We start from the raw sequence: 24,257 nt of genomic DNA, 5'->3' as shown, positions 1-24,257 counted from the left end.
TGGATGTTGTTCCTTTATTCAAGAAAGGGAATAGAGATAGCCCAGGAAACTACAGACCAGTGAGTCTTAACTCAGTGGTCGGTAAATTGATGGAGAAGATCCTGAGAGGCAGGATTTATGAACATTTAGAGAGGTAATAATATGATTAGGAAAAGTCAGCATGGCTTTGTCAAGGGCAGATTGTGCCTTACAAGCCTGATTGAATTTTTTGAGGATGTGACCAAATACATTGATGAAAGGAGGGCAGTAGATGTAGTCTATATGGATTTCAGCAAGGCATTTGATAAGGTACCCCATGCAAGGCTTACTGAGAAAGTAAGGAGGCATGGGATCCAAGGAGACATTGCTTTGTGGATCCAGAACTGGCTTGCCCACAGAAGGCAAAGAGTGGTTGTAGACGGATCATATTCTGCATGGAGGTCGGTCACCAGTGTAGTGCCTCAGAGATCTGTTCTGGGATCCCTACTCTTTGTGATTTGTATAAATGACCTGGATGAGGCTTTTTCCCCAGGGCTGAAATGGTTGCCACAAGAGGACACAGGTTTAAGGTGTTGGGGAGTAGGTACAGAGGAGATGTCAGGGGTAAGGTATTTTTACTCAGAGTGGTGAATGCATGGAATGGGCTGCCGGCAACAGTGGTGGAGGTGGATTCGATAGGGTCTTTTAAGAGGCTTTTAGATAGTACATGGAGCTTAGAAAAACAGAGGGCTATGGGTAAGCCTAGTAGTTTTTAAGGTAGGGACATGTTTGGCACAACTTTGTAGGCCAAAGGGCCTGTATTATGCTGTAGGTTTTCTATGTATCTATATAGACAGGTTAAATGAGCAGGCAAGGGTTTGGCAGATGGAATACAACGTTGGTAAATGCGAGGTAATCCACTTTGGAAGGAAAAATGGAAGAGCAGATTATTATTTAAATGGTAAAAATGTGTAGCATGCTGCTGTGCAGAAGGACTTGGGAGTACTTGTGCATGAATCACAAAAAGTTGGTTTGCAGGAGGAACAGGCTATCCAAAAGGCAAATGGGCTGTTGGCCTTCACTGCTACAGGGATTGAATTTAAGAGCAGGGAGGTTATGCTGCAACTGTACATAGTACTGGTGAGGCCACATCTGGAGTACTGCGTGCAGTACGGGTTTCCTTACTTGTGGAAGATATAGTAGCTTTGGAGGCTGTGTAGAGGAAGTTCACCAGGTTGTTTCGAGAGATGAGGCAGTTAGACTATGAGGAGAGATTGAGTCGCCTGGAATTCAGAAGAATGAGAGATCTTATGGAACTGCTTTTCCCAGAGGGTGGTGGATCTATGGAATTCTCTGCCCAACGAAGCTGTGGAGGCTACCTCAGTAAAAATATTTAAGACAAGGTTGGATAGATTTTTGCATAGTAGGGGAATTAAGGGTTATGAGGAAATGGCAGGTAGGTGGAGATGAGTCCTTGGCCAGATCAGCTATGATCTTATTGAATGGCAGAGTAGGCTCGATGAGACAGATGGCCTACTCTTGGTTCCTATTTCTTATGTTCTTAATATAAGGTGTTACTCCTCCATCCTGAGGGTGGCCTCATCTTGACACAGGAGAGGGCCATGGATCAACATGTCAGAGAAGTCTCAACTCAAACTGATAGTAAAGATCATAAGACATAAGAAGCAGAATTAGGCCATTCAGTCCATCATAGCCAGAGCGAAGAATTAGAGCTGAACTCTTATATTATATAAATAAATAAATGTTGACTAGTGTGATTTTAGGTATGGTATTCTTTACTATTTATTCATTCAACTGGCTTGTTCATCATTAACTGCCTCTGCAATGAGCACCTTGTAAGGCCACTGCAACAGGCAATTAAGAATTAATTGTATAACTGTAGTCAGAAGTCACATAATAGTGAGATTGGAAATCAGTGAGATCAGTGACATAGTGAGATTCGACACCAAACATGTGGCTTGTTTTCAGTAGACGTGTCCTGCGCATGCGCAGTAGGAGATTCGCTGAAATATCCGTTTCAATGTGGACAGAGATATTTCTTAAAACGCATAGTGTGGAAGCCTTTCGTTTTTATGCGAAACCGGCGTTTTCAAAATTATCCAGTCTAGTGTGGATGTAGCCTCAGAGAGTAGGAACTATCGGATTTTCACAGAAGATGAAGGCTGCATCATTAGCTTCAAAAGCAGTCTACAAAAACAAATGTTTCCTGCATTTAGATCAATGGGTGGGAAATCTCATATGTGGTTAGGATAAGATTGAAACTTATCAGCTCTCTAAAAGGGAAATATTCAAAAGCAATCTGTACTTCAATTTATGGAAGATAATATTGTGACAGCAATGGAACTGTTTAACTCAGCCCTTACAAAGCCGCATTTATAGTGACTTGACCAAAGTTTATAAGTTTTCATACCATAACCAGCTTGCTTGCTGGGTTGGCCACCGAGGTGCTGAGGTAACGAACCTAAAAAACATTAAGAGAAATATGTATCAGTTTTAGTTTATACTTACTGATTTGCATTATGTAGACGCATATTGATGACTGAAAAAAAAACTGCATGTAATGAGAAATACTGAGGCAGATCAAAGATGAGGATAAATCACTTATGGTTAAACTAGGGAGACTGCCAAAAAGTCCTGAGGACATTGCTTGGATTAGAGGGCTTGAGTTATAAGAAGGTATTGGATCAGTTGGGTCTGTTTTCCCTGGAGCAAAGAAGGCTGAGAGTATTGGAGTATAAAAGTTGCATTGTTTGCTGTGTAACCAAAACTATGTAGTCAGCTTTGAACTTGCTATTTGCTATGCATGTATCCAATTTAGTAGGAGAATGAAATCTTAAGAATGTAGAAGACAATGGTGTGTTAATGAGAGGTAGCTTAGCGATGTAGATTAGAACATGATTAAGTCAATGAGTAGAAACAACAGTGGCAGATCTACTTGTGATACGCAACTATAGACCATTGGATATGCTAATGCAACTAAACCAGGAGATTGCTATGAAAAATGCTATGTACAAGGATCGGTGGGCAATCAGCGACTAGCTCAATGACTGTCTCAGCTTTGATTTGCAAATTAAAGTTTAACACTTCTTGAAGAATCTTCTGCGTCTCCTGGTTGTTTGTGGGGCACGAGAAACCACGACAAGAGGTGACATAATAGAGATATATATACACTATGAGAGGCAGATCGCTGGTGCTCCTTTCCCAAATTAGTGGCGTCCAAAACTAGAGTGTACAATTTTAGAGAGGGAGAGGGTTTAAAGCGGATCCAACTAGTATTTTTTTTCCACACATTGGAATGAGTTTACAGAGGTGGTGGTAGAGACAGCAAAAGTAACACTTTAGAGGTATCTTGACAAAATGAGCAACTCATGGAACTAATGCAGGCAAGTGGGATTAATATATCTAGGCAGGATGGGTGGCAAAGGGCCTGTAGAACTTTTATCACTCCACTGTGTCAATGTCATTTCATCTCAGTACAATGGAATGTGGCATTAAAATACTTTGTAAATGATGAATTAATTAGACTGTTTATAAGTAGCTCATTATTATCCAACAAACCCTCCATTCTTTCATTCAATACATATGATGAGAGATCGAAAGATCAGTTTTATGTACAACGTGGTGAAATGCATCATCTTGCACCCGAGGATTGTGTTGGTGCGGTCCACAAGTGTTGCCAAGGATCCGGTGCCAACATAGCATGCCTACAACTTATCAACCCTAACCTGTCCATCTTTGGACAGTGGAGGTGAAAAGCTGAAATTACTTTGACAACCTCTATGACATGGTAGGCAATTAGAGAACAAATCCTTTATTCCTAACCTGTTTCAACAATTATCAATTTATGTAAAAGACACACAAGAAAATGATCCATGCATTATCTATTTACTGATTTTTCGGAGTGCTGAAGAAGACAGTTAAACAGTGAACCTCCAGTGAAACAGCAGGGATTACTTCCAAATCATTACCTCTCATGTTTGCTAACAATCTTGGAAATTCCAAAGAGAATATTTATAGGCACTACACAGTACATCATACCATTCACTTAAACTAGTCTAAACACATAACAAACCCTATAAAAAATGATCAGCTGGTACTTTACAAGTCTTTTAGATAATTACTAAAGATGAAGTACTGTGCAACCCTTAGGCACCCTAGTTATTTTTATATAAATTTTTGTCTTCTACATCAGTGTGTCAGTAGAAAAAAGCAAATTTTAGCTTTCCAAACATTCATTTTCCAGAAAATTAAATCTTCAAGTCAAGTCAAGTCACTTTTATTGTCATTTCGACCATAACTGCTGGTACAGTACATAGTAAAAATGAGACAACGTTTTTCAGGACCATGGTGTTACATGACACAGTACTAAAACTAGACTGAACTACATAAAGTGCACAAAAACAGTGCAGGCATTACAATAAATAATAAACAAGACAATAGGGCAAGGTGTCAGTCCAGGCTCTGGGTATTGAGGAGTCCGATAGCTTGGGGGAAGAAACCGTTACATAGTCTGGTCGTGACAGCCCGAATGCTTCGGAGCCTTTTCCCAGACGGCAGGAGGGAAAAGAGATTGTATGACAGGTACATAGGGTCCTTTATAATGCTGTTTCCTTTGCGGATGCAGCGTGTAGTGTAAATGTCCATGATAGCAGGAGGAGAGACCCCAATGATCTTCTCAGCTGACCTCACTATCCACTGTAGGGTCTTGCGATCTGAGATGATGCAATTTCCGAAACAGGCAGTGATGCAGCTGCTCAGGATGCTTATGGAGAATTTTTTTGTATTCCATTAAAGAAAGTAACATTAAGTAATAGACTACTTTTCAAATAAAAACTTGATTACTTTGTAGATAGATTTCTTTGCATGATTAAACAAAGATAGCAAACACGTGCTAATGATCAATGACACAATAAGTTGCATGAACTAAACTGATCAAATGAAACAGAAATGGGTGTAGAGGAATCAAACCAGGCGAAGGACAATCAAACTAAAAGGTGAGGGTGTAGCAGATGCGACAATTTAACTTTCAAATCATCAATTCTTACATCATGGCAAGAGTGATTATAGCAACAAGACACAAGGTGGTCATCCTACAACAGCAATGTCTCTCTCTCCCAAGCAGACATTTCACAGCAGACACGAGCTTCAAGATGTTCTGTCTAAGCTCCTCTGAGGAAGTACAAAGAAATGGGCAAGGTTGAGAACTGGAAACACTGGTTGGTCATGGAAACTGAGTGTAGAAGATGAGACATACATCAAACTGATGTCCCTTCTAAACTGGAAGAAGTCCAGCACTGCTATCAGTTCTGAACTCACAGAAACCACTGGAACCCAAGTACACCCCTCTATAGTCCAGAGAAGTCTTGACAGAAGAGGTCTTCATTTAAAAGTTGCTGTCAAAAGCCATTCTTCCGAAGTGCAAACCAAGCAAAGAGACTCATCCACACACAAAAAAAACACAGGGACTGGGGTGCTGAACAATAACAGCAAGTGCTCTGGATTGAAGAGTCAACATTTGGAATTTTTGACTCAAACAGGAGGCCATTTGTACGCAGAAAAGTTGGAGAGTGCTACCTGGATGAGTGTCTGCAGCGAACAGTGAAGCATGGGAGAAGCTCCCTGTAGGATTGAGGCTGCATTTCTGCAAATGGAATAAGTAATTTGGTAAGAATTAATGGAAACATCAATGCTGAGAAATACAATCAGATTCTCATCCATCACGTAATACTATCAGGGAGGACAATGATAGGTCCTGACTTCATTCTGCAGCACGACAATGACCTCAAACACATGGCCATGGTCATAAAGGACCACCTTCAGTGAAAAGAACAGCAAGGAGTTGTGCAATAGGCCTCTACAGAACTCTGATTTCAACATCATCAAGGCTGTCTGGGATTACCTGGAGAGACAGAAACAAGCAAGACAGCCAAAGTCTGCAGAAGAACTGCAGCAAGTTCTTAAAGAACATGCTACCAGCTGATTTTCTTATAAAAGTGCATGAAAGGTATCAAGAGAATTGACGCAGTTTTAAAGGTAAAGGATGGTCACACCAAATTTTGATCAGATTTAGTTTTTTTCCCACTCTTTACTGTTTTTTATAGTAATTTTTTTTGATATTTAGGAACTTCTCATTCCATTATTTTTGAAAGCATATTTGCTTCACAGAATTTTTTTACATGTGCCTAAGACTTTTGCACAGTTATGTCAAATTGACAGGACTGTAAAGACAAATTTACGTCTTCTCATGTCATGTTGTTTGATCTGCTACTTTTCAAAACATGAAGGTCCAATCTTCAAAAGAATTGCACCTGGAGTGACTTTACATTTTGAGGCAGCCATTAGACTTTCAGCTGGTAGACATACTATTCAAACTATTATGCTTAGCAGTCAGAAATAGGAAAATAAATTATTTATAATAATTTGGGATAACTAATCAAATAATATATTTTTAAACCTAATTTTGTATGTAATCGAATAGTCTTGGCACCAGGTTAATTGATTTAAGTCACAGTGTCAATATTTAATGGTTGAGTTTTTGTGATTTGTAATGATAGTAAAGCCGTCAATATTCACCATCATTTCGGTTAAACTGACAGCAATATCTGATGTCCATACATGGAAAGTTACATACATAAATTCAAAAGCTAATGTCAGTGACAGCTTGTTTCAGAAGATGCAGTTTTGCTGCTTTCTCCAATATAATCATTTGAAATCAGAACATTGACATAAACAAGATGTCATATTGTTTCTGGAAGTATCTGGGAGTACAGTTAGACGAGAAGCTAGACTGGACTGCCAACACAGATGCCTTGTGCAGGAAGGCACAGAGTCGACTGTACTTCCTTAGAAGGTTGGCGTCATTCAATGTCTGTAGTGAGATGCTGAAGATGTTCTATAGGTCAGTTGTGGAGAGCGCCCTCTTCTTTGTGGTGGCGTGTTGGGGAGGAAGCATTAAGAAGAGGGACGCCTCATGTCTTAATAAGCTGGTAAGGAAGGCGGGCTCTGTCGTGGGCAAAGTACTGGAGAGTTTAACATCGGTAGCTGAGCGAAGGGCGCTGAGTAGGCTACGGTCAATTATGGAAAACTCTGAACATCCTCTACATAGCACCATCCAGAGACAGAGAAGCAGTTTCAGCGACAGGTTACTGTCGATGCAATGCTCCTCAGACAGGATGAAGAGGTCAATACTCCCCAATGCCATTAGGCTTTACAATTCAACCGCCAGGACTTAAGAACTTTTTAAAAGCTATTATTAATGCTTTTTGAGATAGGGATTTAGATGCATATCATATTTTTTTTACTGAGTTAAGTATTGTATGTTATTAGTTTTGCTACAACAAGTGTATGGGACATTGGAAAAAAAGTTGAATTTCCCCATGGGGATGAATAAAGTATCTATCTATCTATCTATCTATTTGAACTATTCTTGTTATACCTCAAAAACATGATGCTTTCTGAATAAAAGCTTTAAATGATGCATTTTGCCATAATCACGTCAGAAAACTCTGCCTAAAATCTACATTTTAAGTATATAGTAATTCCCTTACAAATATTTCAATATAATAGATTAAAAATATATATTCAAATTTTAATCTTAATCCACTGTTATTCTACTCTTTATGTTATAATAAATACTTATAAAATTAGCTAATACTGTACTTTTTACTTCATGGTCTCTGTAAGAATTTGGCCAGAATTTAGAGAATTTATCACTCTTGCAAACACATGTAATTCCACTGACAACACCTGACTGCAATTTAAGATGAAAAAGTAAAGTCATTGCACTACGCAGGTCACCAGATTGTTGTGGACAGCTTTCTTTGAGGCCCAAAATAAATGCCTGCAGAATAATACTTCAATTTTCACAATATGATAAAATTAGTGTAAAATTATAAAATGTTTACAGTAGAGGAGGCAGTCATGCAGCTCATCATTTCTTCACTGCTTTTCTACCATGGCATGTCTCTACGTACTCCCACTACCAGTCCTCAGTTTGCAGGGCCTCCCAACCCTTTGCTCACATAAATGAGGATTACATGCAGGGATTTTGATCAATTTAACTGACAATTTTTATTTGTGAATCACAAGCTGCTTTTTTCACAGTAGAGCCTCCCCCCGAAAAAAACATGGAAAATTGTAAAGTATGAAAAACTAAAATTCAAAAACTGAAATGCCAGCAGTTCAAAAGTATTCATTCCCCATTTGGTCAGTAGTTAGTTGAACCACTCTCACTGCTATTACAGCCAGTAGCCTTTTCGATAAGCCTCTATTAGCTTTGCACAATGTGATGATACAAAATTTGCCCATTCCTCCTTGCAAAATCGCTCAAGCAGTGCCAGGTTAATTGGGGAGTGGCAATGGACAGCAATCTTGAGGTCTTATCACAGATGGTTGATTGGCTTACGGTCAGGACCACGAGTCGGCCACTCAATGATATCTCTGTATTTATTAGCATTCATCTTCCCATCAACCCTGGCTAAATTTCCAGTCCCTGCTGCTGAAAAGCATCCTCACTGCATGATGCCTTCCCCCACCATACTTTACAGTAGGGATGGTATTACCTGGCTGATGCACAGTATTACATCTATGCCACACATACTGCTTGGTGTTATGGCCAAAAGGTTCCATTTTAGTCTCATCCAATCACAAGAACTTCTTCCACATCTTTAGTGATAGTTTGCAAAATCTTCACAGGCAAGGATATGCTTTTTTTTTTAAGCCAGGGCTTCTTCCTTGCTACTCTTTAACAAATATATTTTTTGTGAAAGGCCTTAAGAGATTGTGGAGCCATGAACTTCATCCCCATTGGCAGCCACTGACTTCTGCAGCTCATCCAGAGTGACTGCTGGCATCATAGTAGCCTCTCTTATCAGTGCCATTCTTCTCCAGTGACTAAGTTTAGAGGGATGGCCTGACCTAGGTAGTGTGGCTGTAGATTCATATTTTTTCAATTTTCACGATGGACTGTACTGAGCTACATGTCCAGTGCCTTTAAGATGGTCTCTTCCCTTGTGCTTCTCTATTATCATTTCCCAAAATTGTCCTGAATGCCCTTTTGTCTTCATTTTGGATTGGTCTATCGAAAATCTACCATAATGCTGGGCCTTATTGAGAGAAGGGGTACTTATTCTTATGAATTCATTGAAAAAAAGGTGAGCCTTCAATTTTCAACATCAACAAATCGGGTGAGTTGATAAGGTAATGTACAGTATTGCACAAAGGTGATTAATACATTTTTAGCCTCACAATTTTGGTTTTTAATTTTTAGTAAATTGTTGACAGGTTTTGGAATTTTTCTTTTGATTTGACATGATGCACAATATTTTGTAGATTAGCTCATAAAGATCCAACTTTAATTTATTTTAAAATTTAAAAATGAGACAGTAAAATGTGAAAATATTTGTGGGGGCTGAATACTTTTACATGGCTCCGTATAACTTTACCAAATATTCTTCACTACACATTGATCAAATGCTTTCTTCAAGGCCACAAAAGAAGCAACCTCCACCACATTTGCATTCCATGTTCCAACCACAAGGAGCATAAAAAATATTCTCCTTCAAGTCACTCTTCATTCTCTTCCTCTATTTTAGATCTGCGATCTCTAGTGCTTGGCCACTCTACCTAAGAAAGCGGCCTTGCATGACCTTCCTCTGTCAGGCCCCTTATATTTTTATGGAAATAAAGATGTAATGTTGAGGCTTTATAAAGCATCGGTGAGGTCTCATTTGGAGTACTGTGAGCAGTTCTGGGCCCCTTACCGAACAAAGACGTACTGATATTGGAGACGGTTCAAAGGAGGTTCACGAGAATTATTATGGGAATGAAAGGGTTAATATACAAGGAGTATTTGATTGCTCCGGGCCTGTACTCCGTGGAATTTAATGGGGGGGGGGGGGGATCTCATTGAAACCTATTGAGTGATGAAAGGCTTGATAGAGAGAACGTGGAGAGGATGCTTCCTATAGTGGAGGAGTCTAGGAGCAGAGGACATAGAACCGTCCATTTAGAATGGAGATGAGGAGGAATTTCTTTAACCAGAGGTTGGTGAATCTGTGGCATTCATGTCACTGGGTGTTCTTAACGCAGAGGCTGATGGGTTCTTGATTAATCAGGGTGTAGAAGGTTACGGAGCGAAGTCCAGGAGAATGGGGTTGAGAGGGAGAATGGATCAGCCATGAGGAACTGGTGGAGCATACTGGATGGGCTAACTGGCCTAATTCAGTGTTTTATTAAGATTTTCATATTCTTTATATGCTCTCTCTCTCTATTGATAAAGAGCAGAATTAAGTATGTTTTTCCTGCTGCCGTGCCATTTTCAATGTTTAGTACATACTACCAGACTCCTCAATACCCGAGGTTGATAGCTTGGGGGAAGAAACTGTTACATTGTCTGGTCGTGAGAGCCCAAATGCTTCGGAGCCTTTTCCCAGATGGCAGGAGGGAGAAGAGATTGTATGAGGGGTGTGTGGGGTCCGTCATAATGCTGTTTCCTTTGCAGATGCAGCGTGTAGTGTAAATGTCCGTGATGGCAGGAAGAGAGACCCCGATGATCTTCTCAGCTGACCTCACTATCCGCTGCAGGGTCTTGCGATCTGAGACGATGCAATTTCCAAACCAGGCAGTGATGCAGCTGCTCAGGATGCTCTCAGTACAACCCCTGTAGAATGTGATGAGGATGGGGGGGGGGGGGGGGGGGAGATGGACTTTCCTCAGCCTTCGCAAAAAGTAGAGACACTGCTGGGCTTTCTTTGCTATGGAGCTGGTGTTGAGGGACCAGGTGAGATTCTCCGCCAGCTGAACACCAAGAAATCTGGTGCTCTTTACGATCTCTACCGAGGAGCCGTCAATGTTCAGTGGGGAGAGGTCGCTCCGTGCCCTCCTGAAGTCAACAACCATCTCTTTTGTTTTGTTCACATTAAGAAACAGGTTGTTGGCTCTGCACCAGTCCATTAGCCGCTGCACCTCCTCTCTGTAAGCTGACTCGTCGTTCTTGCTGATGAGACCCACCACGGTCGTGTCATCAGTGAACTTGATGATATGGTTCGAGCTGTGTGTTGCAGCACAGTCGTGGGTCAGCAGAGTGAACAGCAGTGGACTGAGCACACAACCCTGGGGGTGGCCCCATGCTCAGTGTGATGGTGTTGGAGATGCTGCTCCTGATTCGGACTGACTGAAGTCTCCCAGTCAGGAAGTCTAGGATCCAGTTGCAGAGGGAGGTGTTCAGGCCCAGTAGGCTCAGCTTTCCAATCAGTTTCTGAGGGATGATTGTGTTGAATGCTGAACTGAAGTCTATGAACAGCATCCGAACGTATGTGCCTTTTTTGTCCAGGTGGGTTAGGGCCAGGTAGAGGGTGGTGGCAATGGCGTCATCTGTTGAGCGGTTGGGACGGTACGCAAACTGCAGGGGGTCCAGTGAGGGGGGCAGCAGGGTCTTGATATGCCTCATGATGAGCCCCTCGAAACACTTCATGATGATGGATGTAAGTGCAACGAGACGGTAGTCATTTAGGCAGGACACTGAAGACTTCTTCGGCACGGGGACGATGGTGGCGGCCTTGAAGCACGTTGGAATGGTGGCGCTGCTCAGGGAGATGTTGAAGATGTCAGTGAGAACATCTGCTAGCTGGTCTGCACATCCTCTGAGCACTCTACCAGGGATGTTGTCTGGTCCAGCAGCTTTCCGTGGGTTGACCCTGCACAGGGTTCTTCTCACATCGACCACAGAGACACAGCACCTGGTCATTTGTAGGAGGGGTGGACTTCCTTGCCGCCATGTCATTTTCTGCCTCAAACCGGGCGTAGAAGTTATTCAGCGCATTTGGGAGGGAGGCATCACCTGCACAGTCAGGTGATGTTGTCTTGTAATTGGTGATGTCCTGAATGCCCTTCCACATGCGCCGCGTGTCGCCGCTGTCCTGGAAGTGACTGTGGATTAGCTGGGCATGTGAATGCTTTGCCCCTCTGATGGCTCGGGACAGTTTGGCCCTTGCTGTTGTTAGAGCTGCCTTGTCGTCTGCTCTGAAGGTGTCGTGGTTTCTCGTGCCCCACAACCGACCAGGAGACGCAGAAGATTCTTCAAGAAGTATTAAACTTTAATTTGCAAATCAAAGCTGAGACAGTCATTGAGCTAGTCGCTGACTGCCCACCGATCCTTGTACATAGCATTTTTTATAGCAATCTCCTGGTTTAGTTGCATTAGCATATCTAATCGGTCTACAGTTGCGTATCACAAGTACATCTGCCACTATTGTTTCTACCCATTGACTTAATCATGTTCTAATCTACATCTCTTAGCTACCTCTCATTAACACACCATTGTCTTCTACATTCTTAAGTTTTCTTTCCCCTACTAAATTGGATACATGAATAGCAAATAGCAAACTCAGACTACATAATCTACATCTCTTAGCTCTACCTCTCATTAACACACCATTGTCTTCTACATTCTTAAGATTTCATTCTCCTACTAAATTGGATACATGCATAGCAAATAGCAAGCTCAAAGCTGACTACATAGTTTTGGTTCCACAGCAAACAATGCAACTTTTAAACTCCAATATATCCCCCCTTTGATCTCACACAGAGAAAGACTAAGAGTCCACGCACAAAAACCCCAATAAACTCAAGCACTTATTCCCAAATCTCGGGTTAAACTATAATTTTCTGCGCCAAGACCTCAAAGTATTCTCTCCCTGCTACACCCTGGGCCGCTGAGCCAAAAACCTGTCCCTTTGTACCTGAGACAGGGAAAAAAAACTCAGAAGCCCTTACAATCTACTCCCACACTGTCGTTTTGCTCTTGTTCATCCTGCAGGTGTTGTAGGCTGTAACGATACATTTTCGGTGTTTCTTTCTCCACTAAACTTGCTTCAGTAATTGCCACGAGCATCGGAAATTGTTTGGTTGCAGCACGCACTACAAGAGACTTGAGACAAGGAAGAAAACAGCACAGCACAAGCGCACAGCTCAGCAATACAATACTGACAGTTATTGCCATTTTAGATAGATAGATAGTCAGCCATGCTTCCCATCCTCCGAGTCTACTTTCTAACCAAATAACTGATGTCCGAACCCTGCATTCTGTGCGCATACCTCGCACTGTGACAAGACAAAGTCCACTGAAGCCTGTAAATAAGGTGACCAAAAACCATCCTTCTTTATTTTCTTTATCACTTCCCCCCTTGCACAATGGTCAATCCCATGCGCTTCTGAAATCATAATCGTCAGTAGAGGGGTGGGCATTACCAACAAACCATCTTCCATGCTCCACAAGCCTTCCGGGTTCTGCTTGGCCCCCCTTTGTCTCCACATTGTCTGTTCTGCCAAAGTTGCCTTACCTTGTATTTCAATTAGGTCCTCTACCACAGGTTCTGGAGCTAGGCTTACCTGGGGGGCAATGACAGCTGATGTACATCCAGACGCTTTTCTGGCTGCCTCGTCCGCAGCTTGATTTCCCTTTGTTATTACATCATTTCCCTTTTTATGTGCCTGGCATTTTACTATAGCCAATGCTTTAGGTTTCATTATGGCTTTTATTAAGTCTAGAATTTGCTGACAACATTGTATGGTATCTCCACTGCTTTTTTAAAAACCTCTGTTTCCACACTGCCCCGAACAAATGGCATACTCCATGAGCATATGCCGAATCAGTATAGATGTCTACTTTCTCCCCTTCCATCATTTCACACGCAGCTGTCAGGACTTTGATTTCTGCTAGTTGGGTGGAACACAGTTGGGGACAGGACTCCATCCTAATAATCTTATAGTTCGACTGATCCTGCTGCACTACTGAGAACCCTGCATGATTTCCATCATAATCCCTACAACAAGAGCCATCTACGAACAGAACCTTTTTATCTACATCCTCTAGTGGTTCTGACCGTAAATCTGCTCTCAGTTTGGCAAAAGCCATCATCTTCCCTACACAATCATGGAGTTCTTCTTCATAGCCCAAAGGGACAAAATCGGCTATATTACTGGTAGTGCACCTCTGTATAGTTATGTCTGGAAATGTCAATAGCATCTGATACGCTGCTATCCTGGCTGGCGTCAGCACAAATTTCCCTCTTTCCAGCAATTCTGCTACTTTGTGGTGTGTATACAGAGTCACAGGATAGCCCAGGGTTACCGATGAAGCCTTTTCATTTGCATAGTACAGCGCCGCCAATCCCTGATAACAGGGTGGATACCCGAGCCACCTCATCTAGTCTCGTACTGTAGTATGCTATCAGCTGCTTTGTTTTTCCTGTGCCTGTCCTCTTGTGTTAGAACACCGCTGTGACATAACCCTCCTGTCGGTTGGATACATACAAATGAAAAACCTTCTCGTAGTCAGGCAATGCTAATGCTGGTGCTGACTGCAATTCCTGCTTAATAGTATTGAAAGCTATCTCTGCCTCTCCATTCCACTGTAAGCCGTTCTTCAAATTTGTATGTCATGCTTCTTTCATTATCTTTCTCAAAGGTGCCACAATCTCAGCATATTCTCCTATCCAATCTGAGCTGTACCCTGCCATTCCCAAAAAGGTCATCATCTGCCCTACAGTCTGGGGTTTTGGGGCCTTAGTTATTGCCTCAATCTGATCTGGTGCTATCGCCTTCAATCCCTTGGATATTAGCCTGCCTATGTATTCCACTTGCTGCGTGCAAAATTGCAGTTTCTTTTTGGATACTTTATGTCCTCCGTGCGCCAGCTTCTCTAACAGAGTTATAGTTCCTGCTCACACTGTTCCTTACTGTGGGAGCAAATCAACAGGTCATCCACATACTGTAACAATGTACTTTCCAATGGTATGCCCTCTAGGTCTGCCTTCAACGCCCGATTAAAAACATGTGGTGAATGTTTAAACCCTTGCGGCATTCTGGTATAGGTATACTGAGCACCTCTGTAAGTAAATGCAAACAGATATTGACACTGGTCGGCTAGAGGAATGCTGAAGAAAGCTGAACACAAATCAATCACTGAAAAGTAACTTGCTTTTGGTGGAACATTAGTCAAAAGCGTGTGTGGATTGGGGACTACCGCTGGCCAGTCCTCTACCACATCATTTACCGCTCGCAAATCATGCACCAATCTCCACTTAGATTTATCTGCTTTTAAGACCGGCAGCAACGGGGTATTGCATGGACTGTTTGTTCTTTTAAGCACTCCTATTTCAAGCAACCCCTGCACTGTCGATGCTATTCCCTCTTCTGCTTCTGGTCTTAGAGGGTATTGTGGTCTCCTGGGTGGAATTGCTCCCCTTTTCAGCCTTATTTCCACCGGACTAGCTGTTTTTATTTTCCCTACGTCCGTGTCATGCTGTGACCACAGAATAGATGGCAACTCATCTAACCTTCTATCTTTCTGCTGGCCTCTTTCCTTTCCCAGCAATGGCATGTGTGGGTGGGGAGTTATTTCGACCTCTCTCACTGTCCCTACCATATCTACACTTACCATTATTTTAATGCAATTGTTGTCTTCTGATATCCACACCTCTGGCGTGATTTTCCTCCACACTGTTACGGTTTCAGCACTCTTAACTAAGGGTCCTAAGTCTTTAGACTGATATCCCTTGTTTACCAACAATGTTACGTGGGGTGCAGCCTCCGGTATCCTGTACCATTTTTCTAAAAAGGTGTTCCACTTAACTTGTAAAGCTGCCCCTTGCTTTCCAATTATCACAGCCTCCCCTTCCAGGTGCTGTTGGGTACATGCCTCCAGGTGCCATCTCTCCTCTAACTCCCTGTTTTGAGTCTTGTCAAAAATCACTGTACAATGTAGCTTAGATTTGGGCATTACAGTCCTGGGTATTATAGCCTGCACACCCTTTTTCCATTTTTCCCAGGTTTCCTGAATCTGATCTGCAATGTCTCCTATCCAAAAGACAGTAGCCTTCTTGTCTTCTCGCACTATCAATTGAGCCCCTGCTCTTTCCACACTCAGCCCATTTCTGGTGCATTCTAATTTTAATTCCAGTTTCAATAAGGCATCTCTGCCTAACAAATTAATCGGAGTTCCTTTAAATACTAGCACCGGCAAAACAATTCCTTTATTTCCCATTCTCAACTGCACTGGAGCCGTGCAATGTGTCAACTGTGTTTTCCCCGAGAACCCTACCGTCTTAATAAACTTTCCCGACATGGGAAGGAGAAGGGCATACTGTGGCTGTACACAAGTGTACGTGGCTCCAGTATCTATCATCATTGGTGTCAGTTGCCCTTCTAACATAACCTGAACAATGGGTTCCTCGTCTGCCTCCCTTGTTATCACTGGGTAACGTCCCTTCCCAGTCGAGTTCTCAGGGCACCCCAATACCTCGCATAGGGGTTCACAGGTCTGCTTGGGCCTGTGGGGGCTGGTCCTTGGCTAAACTTTAGTTCCCTTCTTATCGGTTCCTGCTGGTGTGTGACAGGCCATGGTGTAAACGGACAATCTCTTCTCATGCGACCTGGCTGATTACATCCCCAGAACAATCTCTCTACCTCTCTTTCCCCGTTTCCTCACTGGTCCCCTCTGCCCATAGCTCCTCTGTCCCCCTCCTTGGGACTTCCAGTCCTGTCTGGGCTGTTTGAATTTAGTCTGTTCCTGATAGGGCATTTGTGGGAATGCTCCTCCAAAGACGTTGATTATTGGCATGGGGTTTTCCGGCCCTTGTCTTACAGTATGATCGGTTCCTCCATATAGCGGTGCTTCATCCAGTTCGATGGCTGTACTCGGACCGGTGGTTGCTGGCAGCATCTTTTTGCTTTTCTCTTTTTCCTTCTTTTTGAGTTCTTCGAGCTGCATTCGTATTAACTTTCTTTGCACCTCTTCCTGCTGCTCAGCCAACCTTCGTTTGTCTTTCCGGTATTTCTCAACCGCATGGACTACATGGTCCCCCTTTAAGGCTTTGGGGTCCACTTTGGGTGGATAAAGCTTCCTGAGGGCCTGCCATACCCTCTGCCTCACTCTGTCAAACCCGTCTCCATCAGTTCTCGGGTCGTTTGAGTTTACTATGCCAGCCATTTCCATTAGTTCGTTAAATTTGGAGGTTCCCATCAACCTTATCAATAGTGCCTTCAAATCTCCCATAGCCAATAATCGTCCCGCCGTTTCATCTTCAAAGGATCTAATCCATTTCCCTGCTCCTCCATGTAGATTGGGCAGAGTGTTTTTCAGCCCTTCTAGGTCCTGGGATCCCCAAGGGATATACTGCACTTGTCCTGATCCTTTAACTAACAATGGCATCATTCTTCCTCTTTCTTCCCACCTGCACTGGCTCTCCTCCTCACCTGACTCCCCATCTGTCTCAGGGTATGTCTTTACTGCCTCCCACACAAATTTCTCCGGGGTCCTCTTCTTCCCTCGGTCTCCCTGTGGAGTCCTTCCTTTCTGTCCTGATTCAATACTTGGTTGGCCCCTGGAGTATTTTTCGCATCTCCTCTGGCAATCCCCTCTCAGTAACTTATCTAGCTCTCTCTCTACTTCCGCAAGTCGCTTCCCTACCGCCTCCTTCTGCTCTTCTAGGCTTCTGCCTCCTACCTCTTCCCCACAAATTCTCGCATCCCCTCTCTCCCCACTGAACTCTTGTTCCTCCACTGAGTCACGTTCTCTTTCTTCCTGTCCGTGTCTGTACACCTGTGGCGAGGACTCCTCATGGTCCTTACTAGTGCTTGATTCCCTTCTCTCTTGTGTTTCTCCAAGACTCTCATCTCCTATCTTTTTTCCACTTCCTCTTGAATGCCTCATCTCTTCCTGCCCTGATGAGCCACTTTCTTTTCTAGTCTGTTTATTTCTATGGTATAACCGATACTCCTCATATTCCTTTTCCTCTCTCAAGTATTTCATCCGTTCAATCTCTTCTTTCATTTCTCGCTTTGCCTGTTCCACCTTTATCCTTTCTGCCTGTATCTCCTTCCATATCGCCGCTTTTTCCTTCTCGTATTGTCTTTTTTCCTCCTCATTATCCCAAACTTGTACTTCTCCCTGCATGTTTAATGTTCCCGTCAGCAGGGGGCACTGCTTAGGGGTTCCTTCCTCATTATGGGGGGGGGGGGGGCTTTTCTGTTTCTTTCACATCCGGGTACGGAGCTGAAGCCAACTTCTCACTGTACCTTCCTCTCTCTCTAACAGGCTGTTCCTCCAGCACCTTAGTGTCTTCCTCGCTTGTAATCAATATTCTACTTGTCCTCCTCAGCCTCTCTCCCTCCGTTCTGAAGAGTTTTAGCACTTCCATTTCTCGTTCTCTTTTTTGCCCTCTTTTCTTAGATTTATCTTTTGGTTTGTAATTTTTAATTAGTGCTTCCATTTCTGCACACAAGCTTACCTCAAACGTTCCTTCTCTTGGCCATTTTGTGACCAGGTTTCCCATTTTTCTGAAGTTTTTGTGATCTCATATTTATTTACCGGGATTTTTTTGCTCAGAATCTCTACTGCCGTTCCTTTACCTGTCATGTTGTTCTCTCTTTTTAAGGTATTTCAGAGATTCACAGTTTGTTTACTGGATAATATTATTTACTCTAATTCTATGCCTAGTCTATCGTCTATCTACCGGCGCTTTAAACTATATATTGGACTGTCCTTGTTTCTTATTCTGTTCTGCCCGTGCAAACCTCTATTCAGAGCGGTATCCACAGAACTTTGTCTTTGCACCTCGTCTATTCAGACACTTATCTCTTAAGGCGGTATCCACGAGGATTTTCTCTATTTTCCTTTCCCTGTCCGTTCAGACCTTCGTTTCATACAAAGCAGTATCCGCAGGGACTTACCAACACCACGTGGAATTTTTCTTAACTTCTTATTAACTTATTTGTACTTACTCTCACTGCAGTGCTCTTGATCAATCCTCTGAGCCTCCTGTTAACCCCCAATTCTGCCAGATTCTTTGGACCGGAGAGACCGTTCGGCAGTGGTTCCACACTTCTGAGACTCCAAGACCTCCCCAAAACCAACAGAATTCTTAGTCCAAATTGTCGCAAAAAACACTTACCTTTTGTTTGGGTGCACCCTTAATTCTGTTAGCCTTGTGGGGGTCCCTAGAGGACTGGGAAGCGTCCCCAATCTGCCGTTTCCTTTCCGGTCCTGCCGTGGTCGCCAATTTTGTTGTGGTTTCTCGTGCCCCACAACCGACCAGGAGACGCAGAAGATTCTTCAAGAAGTATTAAACTTTAATTTGCAAATCAAAGCTGAGACAGTCATTGAGCTAGTCGCTGACTGCCCACCGATCCTTGTACATAGCATTTTTTATAGCAATCTCCTGGTTTAGTTGCATTAGCATATCTAATCGGTCTACAGTTGCGTATCACAAGTACATTCGCCACTATTGTTTCTACCCATTGACTTAATCATGTTCTAATCTACATCTCTTAGCTACCTCTCATTAACACACCATTGTCTTCTACATTCTTAAGTTTTCTTTCCCCTACTAAATTGGATACATGAATAGCAAATAGCAAACTCAGACTACATAATCTACATCTCTTAGCTACCTCTCATTAACACACCATTGTCTTCTACATTCTTAAGATTTCATTCTCCTACTAAATTGGATACATGCATAGCAAATAGCAAGCTCAAAGCTGACTACATAGTTTTGGTTACACAGCAAACAATGCAACTTTTATACTACAATAAAGGCGGAGTCGCGGGACCTCAACAGCGCTTGCACCTCTACTATCAGACCCAAAGCCTGGACTGACACCTTGCCCTACTGTCCTGTTTATTATTTATTGTAATGCTTGCACTGTTTTTGTGCACTTTATGCAGTCCAGTGTAGGTCTGTGGTCTAATGTAGCTTTCTCTGTGTTTTTTTTATTACGTAGTTCAGTCTAGTTTTTTGTACTGTGTCATGTAACACCATGGTCCTGAAAAACGTTCTCATTTTTACTATGCATTGTATCAGCAGTTATGGTCGAAATGTCAATAAAAGTTGACGACTTGACATACCTCTAGCACCCCTTTTAGCATGCGTTTTTTTGTTCTATATTGACTCTCATCACCCTTCTTACCAAAATGCATTTATGTCCTATTTCTCAGTACTAAAGTTCCATCTGCCATGTGCGTGCCCATTCCACCAATCTGCTTTTATCCTGTGTAATAGAATACTGTATCCTTAATGTCATAGCTGGGAGGTGTCAGTGGGGATAATCTCCCACTACCTACAAAATGCTCCTAATGGTATTTGTCTCAACCAAGTCCAGCTCCTGGCCTTCATGTGTGACTTTGCTACTATACCCGGTAGAACTGTTTCGACTGACAGGAGAAGAGGCATGGGCAGATTGGTGGTACCTTAAAACCAGTCACTTTGGGCAGATGGGGCTGATCAGCCAAGGTTGGCAGCTCATTTAGGAGAAGAAAAACTTTGATCTCAAACCTCCATTGCCTAATGACCTAATGCACTCAATAGGAAAGCTTTGGGAGGAAACCCTGAGGAAAAATCTGGAGCTGGAGCCCATAAGGCAGTCCTACATTGAGTTCAACCCTGACTGATAGCACCAGTGCTGCTGCAGGAGTTATCTGTACTGATGTCTGCCATTTCTTTGGATTCATCAGCTGCGTGGAGATGGAGAGTCAGCTACGTGGGCATCAGCTTGCTCTCTACATCGTGGCAACTGCGCATGCGGCTGATTGATCGCCTGCTGAATCGAAAGGGCCTCCTTTGTGCAGGTTTTCATCTTGGCAGGCCTGGTTCATCCCTTCTGTGCTGTTTTTTGCCAGTGTGTGCGGTGCTTAACATGACCCAGTAAAAATACCTAATCCTACTAATCCATTTTTGTTACCTCTCCGCGCATGCATGACACCCTTGAAATATTTGGCACCTCAGCTGTGAGGAAATGGTTCCTATCTATCCTATCAATGCCTCAGGTAGAATTTCCATCAAACAAAGATCTGCTGATCCATCTGTGATTAATCCCTGCCTTTTCAAATGTAAAAACTGAGACACTGCCTCAAGGAAGCAGTCAATGCTTCTGGTCAAGATGGTGTTGAGCTGTAGTCTCCAGTGAGGTCGCAGTTCAGACTTAGCGGTCTTTTCGGTTTGTAGGGATGGTCCTGGGCACAGAGACGGTTGTTATGGTTTAGGGACAACTTCAACATAACATCCCAAACTCCTGTTCTCAGTACAGTGCACTAAAAGCTCTCTTTACAACACCTACATGTACAACATCCTCTACATAGCACCATCCAGAGACAGAGAAGCAGTTTCAGCGACAGGTTACTGTCGATGCAATGCTCCTCAGACAGGATGAAGAGGTCAATACTCCCCAATGCCATTAGGCTTTACAATTCAACCGCCAGGACTTAAGAACTTTTTAAAAGCTATTATTAATGCTTTTTGAGATAGGGATTTAGATGCATATCATATTTTTTACTGAGTTAAGTATTGTATGTAATTAGTTTTGCTACAACAAGTGTATGTATGGGACATTGGAAAAAAGTTGAATTTCCCCATGGGGATGAATAAAGTATCTATCTATCTATCTATCTACCAATGATAACACCTTCAAGGAAAGCTACTTCCTACAACCTACCAGGTTCTTGAACCAATGTGCACAACCCTAATACTAGTTATAGAATCATAGAGTAATACAGCACAGAAACAGGCCAGGCAGCATGGTAGCATAGTGGCTAGCGTAATGCTTTGCAGCACTAGCAATTGCTGTCTGTATGTTCACATGACCATGTGGGTTTCCTCTTACATTCCAAAGACACAAGGGTGGTCTAAAGATGCAAAGGTTAGTAAATTGTGGTCAAGCTATGCTGGCACCTGAAACATGGCCACACTTGCAGCTGCCCTTGCCCAAGCATAATATATCCTTGGATTGTATTGGTTGTTGACACAAATGATGCATTTCACTGTGACATATTATGCTAATCTTTTTTTAAATTACTCCTTGTCAATCACAGCATCTTCCCTGCTACTCACAGTTGTCCACACTTAGCCTGTAACCTGCCATGCCCTTTCCCTATACATGCACACTTGATACATTCCATGTACCTATCCAAATGCCCTTTAAAAGTTGCAATTGCACACAACTTGACCACTTCCTCTGCCAGCTTATTCATCTTCTCTTCTCTTCTCTCCCATCAGGCAGAATGTACAAAAGGCTGAAAAGTACAGCCCACCAAGCTCAAGGACAGATTCTACCCGACTGTTATCAGACACTTGAATGGACCTTTTGTATAAGATAGGCTCTTGACTTCAAAATCTACCACATTATGATCTTGCACTTTATTGGTTAGCTACACTGCACTTCCTCTGTATCTTTTACATTTTACCCTGCATTATTACTATTTCACTTGTTTTACATCACTGCACTGAGTAATGATCTGATCTGTATGACAACCTATTTGTTGTATCTTGGAACATGCAACAATAATAAACCAAAATATTCAGCAATGTTAACACTACAGACCACTCCTGACACCTCTATGAACTTGTTTCTGATTGTAGAAAACAAGGCATTTGTGCAAAAAAGTATTTTTTGTTTTTTGTTGCTTATATAATTTATGTATATATTTATTCTATATGTTGTCTGTACCTAATGCTATAATACTGTTGCAAGCAAGGTTTCATTGTACTTGTTATTTCACCATGGCTGTGGACATGACAATGAACAACTCCACTTGACTTAATTTGATTCAGTCCCTTTCTCTCCCCCACCCCCAAATAGGCTTATTGTTGGCTTATTCCTGCAGCCCATGTTTATTGTTTTCAAGTTATCTGGCACCTCACCTGTGGTCAAAGATTTAAAAATGTCTTTCAGGACTCTAAGGAATCTCCTAGCTTGTCTTGCAGAAAAGCTTGGAAAATGTCTCATCAAACCCTGAGGATCAGTGCTCTTTTCCAAATAGGTAGTCCATCGTCCTCCAACTGTGCCCCAAAGTTCTAGATAATTTCACCCAGCTAAAGTCCCTCAGAATCTTAATATGTTTCAATTAGATCACATCTCATTCCTCAATACTGCAGTGAGGAAGGCCCAACCTAATTAATCTTCCTTGATCTGTCAACGGCTTCATCAGAACAGCCAATCTAGACGAAGCTAAAATATACTTGCATTGTACTAAGAAAGGCAAATAAATGGCTACCAAGAAATAACTCAGGCAAGTAATAGTGAATTATTAAATGTCAAGGACGGATTACATTCATAGAAATAAATCCACTTGCGAATTCATTTACAGTTTCAAAGCTGAAAAATCCGAATTTGAAAAAAATCAAGAGGACTCGTGCACAATAACCAACATTACATTCCCACACAACTAGACAGCATGACATTCAAGTGACTAGCAGAGTAAATTGATCGTTATTCAGAAGAAAAAGGTTCAATACAAATAGAAGAAGCTGCAGAACATTTAAAAATCCAGGTTATATCCTCAAAGTATTAACATTCATTTAATTAAACCCTATTCCCCCTTTCACCTTCAGGCCTAATCTGGCCGGTGCCGCCATCTTCTTCTTCTAATGGAGGTCAACCCAAGGCCGGAGAGCGACATCTGCGCATGCGTAGGTCGCTTCTGTGGATTCTGGGAGTTGTAGGAAATAGGGAGCAGAGTCGCAGCGGAAGCGCATAATCTGTGATTTTTAGACTACAGCGTCCAGAAAGCATTGCGAGGCAAGCATCGGTGAGACGCCCTGGGGTGCTGCCGGAAATGAGATCTGTTTTTTTGGACATAATATTCTGGGTGTTTTCTGCTTCTCTTCGTGAAAGCTCATTCTATCGAGGAATTTACGTGATGTCTTTAGAATACTTATGCAAAAATAGAAAGCTGCACTTGCAGAAACTTGACATAAGAGCACAAAATTCTGGAAATTGCAGCCAGGTCAGTGACTATTTCTAAAGAGAGTCATCCTGCAGTGAGTTAACTCTTGTTTCTCTTTGTATAGATGTGTCTGACCTGCTGCGTATTTCCCGTATTTTGTTTTCTCCAGTAAACCAATATCATTATTTGCAATGTATTTGTAATGTATTAAAAGTGGAGGAACACATCCATTTGCAGTTTGATGGTAGTCATTTGCGAAGATAAAAAAAAAGTAGGAATAGGCCAAGGCCCTTCGGATTTATGGGCCTGTACCACCATTCAACATGGCTGATCTACTTCATAACAATAGCTGGCTATGAAGAAATGATTTGCTACAGTTGTAACTTTGTTTAAGACACAAAGATGGTAGAAAAGAGGTCTAACTTCTCCCCTCAATCCTTTAGGGCCTAAATGAGAAACCTTTAGCCTAGAAATCGCGGCTACTAGCCTCTGTAGCCCTCGAAGTATTCTGTATGTCTTCATGAAGCCACTTACAGGAACCAGCCTGCTGAACCTA

General features: G+C 42.4%; 1 protein-coding gene across 1 annotated transcript in view; it reads right to left on the bottom strand.

The window, feature by feature from the left end:
* Nucleotides 1-23,462, bottom strand: part of atp5po (ATP synthase peripheral stalk subunit OSCP) — a 40,273-nt gene extending 16,811 nt beyond the window's left edge. The window contains exons 1-2 of the mRNA XM_073044888.1: nt 23,361-23,462; nt 2,390-2,440 (exon numbers count right to left, since the gene is read on the bottom strand). Of these exons, the coding sequence (XP_072900989.1) occupies nt 2,390-2,440; nt 23,361-23,390 (81 nt within the window). The 5' untranslated portion in view covers nt 23,391-23,462. The remainder of the gene's footprint in view (nt 1-2,389; nt 2,441-23,360) is intronic.
* Between the last annotated feature and the right edge of the window lie 795 nt (nt 23,463-24,257).

The sequence above is a fragment of the Hemitrygon akajei genome, chromosome 5 (assembly GCF_048418815.1).
Source record: "Hemitrygon akajei chromosome 5, sHemAka1.3, whole genome shotgun sequence".
In the NCBI taxonomy this organism is placed as follows: Eukaryota; Metazoa; Chordata; class Chondrichthyes; order Myliobatiformes; family Dasyatidae; genus Hemitrygon; species Hemitrygon akajei.
Note: the sequence above shows the minus strand (reverse complement) of the source record. Positions and strands in the feature narration are given on the sequence as shown.